The 7,662-nt window shown below is 43.5% G+C and overlaps 1 protein-coding gene across 1 annotated transcript; it reads left to right on the top strand.

Moving 5' to 3' along the window:
* The first annotated feature begins 1,704 nt into the window (after positions 1 to 1,704).
* Positions 1,705 to 6,812, top strand: LOC127342776 (serine/threonine-protein kinase PBL34). The gene is made up of 6 exons (XM_051368783.2): positions 1,705 to 2,160; positions 3,959 to 4,296; positions 4,388 to 4,523; positions 5,160 to 5,296; positions 5,384 to 5,507; positions 6,124 to 6,812. Exons 1-6 carry the CDS (start codon positions 1,980 to 1,982, stop codon positions 6,630 to 6,632), a joined length of 1,425 nt encoding a protein of 474 aa, XP_051224743.1. The 5' UTR covers positions 1,705 to 1,979; the 3' UTR covers positions 6,633 to 6,812.
* Positions 6,813 to 7,662: the final 850 nt, after the last annotated feature.

The raw sequence follows: 7,662 nt of genomic DNA, 5'->3' as shown, positions 1-7,662 counted from the left end.
ATGCAAGATACACCAATATAGATAATAATCCAGCAACCATGTGAAATGCATCTCCTTAATCTAAATTCATAGAGCCTAAAAACTGTAGAAATACTATTTCCAAGAACCAAACAATATAGTACTACCTCCATTACAATTAACGGATGCACCTTTGGTTAGATTTTTCTAGATATGTATGCTATCATTCCTAATAATATCACATATTTATGTCTACCAAACTACTCCTTAATGATGCAAGATACACCAATATAGATAATAATCTAGCAACCATGTGGAATCCATCCCTAGTCTAAATAGAGAGAGCCTAAAGACCGTGGAAGTACTATTTCCAAGAGTACTGCCTTCATAACAAATTAATAGATGCAGATTTGGTGTAGATATGCATGTATCCAAACATGTTTTAGTGTGTAGGTTCACTTATTTTTGAAAAAAAACTGTGTCACTTAGTTTGGAATGGAGAGGGTAATAAATAAACAAAATCTTCCATTATATACATATATATCATAAATTTAATGACATCAAATGTAAGTACATAAGATAGTTTTGAAAGTACATATATGTATGAAGAAAATTATCAAGACACGCATACAAGAATTAAGCTCGACTCCACATATAAAATACCAGATCTCACCTAACATATGCATGCATATCAAATTACAGTTTTAATTTGGGTACTTAACTTACAAAAACAACTTCTTATTCTTGAAAACATTGTGTGCAATTTGACTTAACTTTTGTGGTGCCCATTTAGAGCATCAAAGTGTATGCCAAATAGTCGTTTCAAATGGTGAATTTGGCTTTTGGCATTGGTTATCTCTCTATTGTGGAGGGCATTGCCACAACCAAAAATTATGGCATGGGAGCAAGTAGATGCTCCTACAGCCAAATTATCTTTCTCTCTCCCTCTCTTTAGTGTCTCTCTTTGTTGTGGGCCATGTAAAGCTAAGGAGAGAGAATGTAGATTTTTTTTAGCAATTTACACACCGCAGTAAACTTAGCAATTTGCCACCAAAGCTATTTTTTTATTAGGTGGCATATTTGGCATTTGGCAACAGTGTGATGCTCTTATGGTACTCAAATTGATATACTACATTAATGGCTGTCCCACTAGTGATTCAGTGAGTTAATGCATATACTAAGTATTAGATGTATTTTGCACCCTACGAGGGTTCTTTATTTTATGTTTATGCTATATATCTTGTAAGCATTAATTTCTCGAGAATGTGAAGGTTGAGGTTCATCATAGTAGTCCAACCCTTAGAAAATTTCAAAATTGTACTTTAGCACTGCGATTGAAACGATGTTCACGGGAACACCCTCGCTTTTTTTTTTCCAAACGATCCCTGAAGGATCGAATTCTCATTACCATGAAGATAACGAAAATACAACAGAACCAGGATATGTCTCAGAAGAAAAAGCAAAAGGAGGGGGGAAGAGATCGCCGCCTAATGCTAACGTTCAGAAAGGTTATTATAAAGCCAGAAAGTATAACACACAAAACGGAAACCTAGCCAACAGCACAATGAGCAGCTCAAAAGGGGGAACACCCTCGCTTTGATAAGAAAAAGAAAGGGAAGAAATGTTATTGAGGATACATACACAAATACTTTGTCCTAGAGGGGCATTCGACTAAATTCCATCTCAGAAAGACAGAAACGGGTTCTCCCCGTGCGAACGGCGGCCATAAAGAAGACGCAGCGCTCCGGCCGCAGCCTCCTTCCTCGTCGGCCTGCCCTTGGTCTTTGCCAAATTCCCACTACCCTGCCCGCACTGCCCGAATCCTTCCCTTTCCTCTGCCCGTCCTGCCCCGACACCCCCGCCCCTCTTCACACTCTTCCTACTTCCTTCTCTGCTCCCCCGTTCCGCTCCTCCCATGCTCGCCGGAGGCCGCGCGCAGCGGCTTCCATTGCCGCGCTGAGGACCGATGGGGTGCTGAAGGTGCTTTCCGTCGGTCGGTGCGCGGGTGGGTTGGATAGGAGATGGGGAAGGAGGGGAAGCAGGACATGAGGCGGCGGAGGGGGAAGGAGTCGGCAATGGAGGAGGAGGAAGCGGCTCCGCCCACGGGGTGCTGGATCCGGCTACCCCGGCTGGGCAGCGGATGCATGTCCTCGGGCTCCAAGGTCGACTCCTCCGCCAGCGGCGCCTGCGGGAACGGCGCTGGTAAAAACGCTCCACACTCATCCTCCTAGACATGGCGTTTCTTTCCCTGTCTGCTCAATTCCTTGCGCTCCAGCGGCAGCCTACGCCTTCGCTTGATTTCATACTTGACGCTTGTCTGTACGTTTGATTCGTTGCTTCCGTGCCTGTGCGTCTGCATACATACACCTGGGTGCACGCACGGGCGTGCTAAAATTGTGTTTGAGCGCTCGAGATGGCAGATGCCTGACCTTTTTTTTTAAACTCTGTATCTTTGTAAGTTAGGTTGATGGCGACAGGAGCATTGCATGATGAGATTGGATGTGTGTTGGTGTGCTCTGAGCTCTCTGGTGGGTGGTAGGATTTAAGACTGGTTGGTATGGTCACTGTGGGGGCAGATGAGCTGCTCAATGCTGTGATGTGTTATACTGCTTCCATTCTTGTACAAGGGCAGGAAACCAAGACCCTTGAACTGAACCCATGCTCGGCCCTCTCACAAAGCTGATAATGATTCCGTAGGTCGTGCGCTCGAAATGTTTTCGGCTCCGCTCGCACTTGTGGGGGTAGGCTTGCGGGTTGCTGGTTCATAGGGGATCCTGCCATGCTTGAAGCAGGAGTACATCAGCTAAAATGTAAGGTTGTCTTTTAGTTGCTGCAGGAAGAGCGGCGGTTTCTTCTTATTAGCAGAGCAGGTGCAGAAGCGATGCCCGAATGCCGTTAAATTCAATACATGTCTATTTTTGTCCGTACGCTTTTAGATTCATACCGTACGATTAATTGCCCTGTGGCCATGCGGTGTTATGCATATTTGGTATTTGTCTGTAATTAAGTAGGGAAGGCACCTTTTGTAGAAAGATTTTACGGTTAGGGTTCCAAGTTGTGCATGCTAGGAATGACCAAACAAATACGTTCAAAGGGTACTGTCAAGTCAAATGCTCAATCAGGAAATGCTGGTTTACTTTATGGTTTTAGGACATAATCTGAGATACAAAGAGTACTTGCATTGGATGGTTTAGCACCGAGTCACTTCAAATTTCTTTTTGTGTGATATTTGTTCAACTTTTCTAGCAGCAGCTGAATTGCACCCAAAACGTTACTTTAGTCTGAAATATATCAGGTTTGACCACACAAAGTCCTAAGTTGTATAAACTCAGGACATATCGTCATGCTTGGTGCGGAATTGGAATCTAATTCCATACACATGCAAATGGGGTGAACTCCTGCTAGATTCACTTGTGTGATTAAACTAGAATATATACGCAATGTTGATTACAGTTTGTGTCGATATTTGTAATTCTATATGAGAATGCCAGTCCAACCTGGATTTTGTAAACCTGGGATCCGGTTTTCAAAAAATTGAAAAAATTCTCATGAAAGCGTATGGACATCAAAGTCGGCAATGGAGGTGGATCCGGTTTTCAAAAAATTGAAAAACAATTCTATTTCAAAGTTTCAGAAAAAAAATGCATGTTCATATTACCTTGATACTTATTCGTGCAAAATCAAGTCAAAATACGACAGTTTGTGGCCTACACAAAAAAGATAAAATGGAATTTTGTATTTCTTTGAACAGTAGAAACCAATCATTATAGTGTTTTTGGACATTTTACCATTTTCATGTAGGCCACATACAATTGTATATTTTTGAATGTCAGTCCTGTTATTTAGTATCATAAAAGTTTTTGCTTCGCAGTAGCTTTTGAATCCCCCAGCCTGGGATAGTTTGCTCAGACACAAGGATACACTTAGTTCTGTGAAGCTACTTCTGTCAATTGAATTATGTCAGGTATTTATCCTCTAATACATATTGTCTACTGTGCAGAGAGCAAAAAAGTAAATCATATTCATCGGGGTCAATCAGCTCCACCAGCCGCATCTGGTTCAACAACATCCAGTAACACCGGAAGTATTTCGCCTTCTTCAATAGTTGGAGAAGAATTTAAACTAGCTGCCCAACTGCGTAGATTTACTTTCAACGAACTTAAGTGCGCCACTAGAAACTTTCGACCTGAGAGTCTCCTTGGCGAGGGAGGTTTTGGTTGTGTCTTCAAAGGTTGGATTGAAGAGAATGGAACTGCTCCAATGAAACCCGGTACAGGACTAACTGTTGCTGTAAAGACACTCAACCATGATGGGCTTCAGGGGCATAAAGAGTGGGTGGTATGTTTTTTATCTTCGGTATGCAGCACATAAAACATTATGGACTTGCCTATAACTGCTTCATTAAGAAACTATCATTATTATTTCTCAGGCAGAAGTTGATTTTCTTGGAAACCTTCAACATCCACACCTAGTGAAATTGGTTGGTTACTGCATTGAAGATGACCAGCGGTTGCTAGTATATGAATTTATGCCTCGTGGAAGTTTGGAGAACCATCTGTTTAGGAGTAAGTATCATTTTATGTTACCCTTAGATGCTTAGTCGAATTTCCAGTATGTTGCTGACTGTGAAGAGTTCTACTTGTTGAAATAGTTAATATATAGCATATTTTGTCACACCACTGCAATAGTGAAATATGTAACTCGTCGAACCAGCACTTTAGCTTGCCAGTGGTTTACATGTTAATCTTCTCTGTATGTTGTGTAAGGGTCTAGTTAACCAGTGGTTCTATTTTTATGCAATAATAACCTTGTTCTAGTGCGTAGTACCTGGGCATCTAATGGGTTGGCATTTAAGGGCTTATTAGGTAGCTAGGTCTTACGTGGTTTCCATGTTATGTTGTCTATTCTATATTCGCATTGATATAATGTCCTTAGGAGGTGATAGCTTATATGTTTTTGAATTTATAATAACGTACTGCTAGCATTTAATTATTACCGACTATTTGTCTCAAATGCACCTTGTTGGGCATTATTTATTACTTACTGTTTGCTCCTGCTGATGTTTTATTCCATTTCTAAGATGATCGTCTTGTATGCTAAATTTGACGATCTGAAAACTCCTAATTTTATTATAACTATATATTCTGAATCATCCATCTTGCATTCATCCAACAACTGACTTGGATAATTGTATTAAATAGGGTCGTTTCCTCTCCCATGGGCCATCAGAATGAAAATTGCACTGGGTGCTGCAAAAGGCCTTGCGTTTCTTCATGAAGAAGCCGAAAGGCCAGTGATATATCGGGATTTCAAAACTTCCAATATTCTCTTGGATGCGGTATGCAACTATATTATGAAATCAGAAACGTAATCTGTGATCGGTCAGACTATTACATTTGCCCAATTCTTAAACATCTATTTGCAGGAGTACAACGCAAAACTCTCTGACTTTGGACTTGCTAAAGATGGCCCTGAGGGTGATAAGACACATGTATCTACTCGAGTCATGGGAACATACGGATACGCAGCTCCTGAGTATGTAATGACAGGTCAGTTGACCAGTTAAATGTCCTGCATCATACTACTCAACCTGTCTTTAAAATTTGAGTAAATATTGCATGGTGTTATCCTTATTTGTTATGCCTAGTTACTTCTAATCTGGCTTATACTTAAATACTAGTTAGACTGAAGTTCCTCTGTACTTGATGGACAAATGACACATTATGTTTCCTTATAGGTGATAGAAATACGTTGTAGGCTTGGAACCTAGCAATATATTCTCAAGTGTACAAGGATGTTGTGCCTGTGTGGAGCGTTTTAGCGTCTGCACCTTCTTTGGCCACCTTCACATTTATGTCCATGCTATAACTGCACACCATCTTAATTTTAGGTGATTACGGATACTTAAGACACTCCATGTGCTGCTGTGGGTTGTGCAGTACCTGTTGGTCTGAATTTGTTTCTCTCTGAGTTAGTCAGAAATATGATCATAAGTACACAGGCCCAAGATAAACCTGCCCATTTTGATTACCAATTGAGCCATCCAAGCTGAATGAATATCCGGATAGTTGAGAAGATAGACAAGTTACTGTTTATTGTTTTATTTGAGTAGCTTAGTGAATTCCTTCACATTACCCACTGCTTATAATTTCATTTCTTACTCAGGCCACCTGACATCGAAGAGCGATGTATACAGCTTTGGAGTGGTGCTACTAGAGATGATGTCGGGCAGAAGGTCAATGGACAAGAACAGACCAAACGGGGAGCACAATCTGGTCGAATGGGCACGCCCTTATCTTGGAGAAAGACGGCGTTTCTATAGGCTTGTAGACCCCCGTCTGGAGGGAAACTTCTCCATCAAAGGCGCTCAGAAAACAGCCCAGCTGGCCCATGCTTGCCTTAGCCGGGATCCCAAGGCTCGGCCTCTCATGAGCCAGGTGGTGGAAGTCCTCAAGCCTCTTCCAAACATGAAAGACATGGCGAGTTCCTCCTACTTCTTCCAGTCCATGCGGCAAGAGCGTGCAGCAAGCCTTGGCAACTCAAATGGTAGCCAGAGCATGAAGGCACAGAGCACCTTTGCGCGGAACGGTGTGCAGCCAATGAGGAGCCTCTCCTATGGTCCGCATGCTTCCCCATTTCGCCAGTCTCCAAGGCCCAACGGGAAGCAGTCATGAGACTCAAGGATGATTAGAATTCCGCAGATACTCTGCGATATGAAGATTTTCTTCTGTCGCTTAGCTCTTAGCTCCTTGTGTATCTACAACTCTGGCAACCTTGACTTGGGTGGGGGAACGAGACAAGGTTTTGTTTGTCATTTGAACAATGCTGAGATAGATGCTTAGAAATTCCCCTTCCTTACTGAGTTATTGGAGAATCAAAACCGTCGGCACAAGGAGAAGAGAGCCTGGTACATGTATGGCCCTGTCGTTTGTTATTCACAGCAAATATCTTTTCCATCGAAGGCCACCGTCGTCGTCGTTGCCGCCATCATCATTCTTCCATGATGGTCGATAGCAGCGGCCCAGTTAAGGTGCATGTGCTATTGATGGGGTGACAGACAGGGCTCGCTTTCAGGTAGGTGTACATTTGCCAGATCAAATCCATAATCATGCATGTTAATTGCTCCCTGCTGCCATTACTCCTGATGCGTGTGATGTTACCACTGCCTCGTTCCCTTTTCGGGTGGGTCACCTTCGGCCAGCAGCAGCAGGGGCTTGCGATGGCAGTAACGAGCTGATGATATTGGTTGGCGAGGTGCGCCCGCTGTCTCGTAGACTGGCACCGCAATGCATTCAGGTGGTACACTATTGCATGACACAGTGCCGTCGGCAAACAAGGTTTCCACGACCGTAATAGCCACTCGTCGCGAACAAGCAGATCTAGCAGTCGCTAATCAAACGTTGGTTGGGGCATCATCCCATGCAACATAGACTTGGAATTCTTCGCCATCGGCTCTGAAATCTCCAGGTCACTTCAAATCTCAATGCCTCTCCACCTCTGTCATACTCCTTGAGCATCACACTTCCTCCCGGGCCGCTCGCGCGAGCGGCTCCGGAGGCTCCCCCAACCCTAAAAAAACCCTCCTTTCTTCCTCTCTTCCTGGCGGCCGCGCCCGGCCGTCGAAGGCGGCGGGTGAGGTCGGCGGCGCGCCTCGACGGGTTCCTCGCGTGCGCGGGGGGACGTCTTCAGGGCGGCGCGGGTGGC

Source organism: Lolium perenne, chromosome 3, assembly GCF_019359855.2.
Source record: "Lolium perenne isolate Kyuss_39 chromosome 3, Kyuss_2.0, whole genome shotgun sequence".
Taxonomy (NCBI): Eukaryota; Viridiplantae; Streptophyta; class Magnoliopsida; order Poales; family Poaceae; genus Lolium; species Lolium perenne.
This window is presented reverse-complemented; position numbering and strand designations above follow the sequence as displayed.

Coding starts and splice junctions, on each gene's coding strand:
- LOC127342776 (XM_051368783.2), top strand. CDS start 1,980: ATGGGGAAGGAGGGGAAGCAGGACATGAGGCGGCGGAGGGGGAAGGAG. Junction 2,161..3,958: donor CGCCTGCGGGAACGGCGCTG/GTAAAAACGCTC, acceptor TCTACTGTGCAG/AGAGCAAAAAAGTAAATCAT. Junction 4,297..4,387: donor AGGGGCATAAAGAGTGGGTG/GTATGTTTTTTA, acceptor ATTATTTCTCAG/GCAGAAGTTGATTTTCTTGG.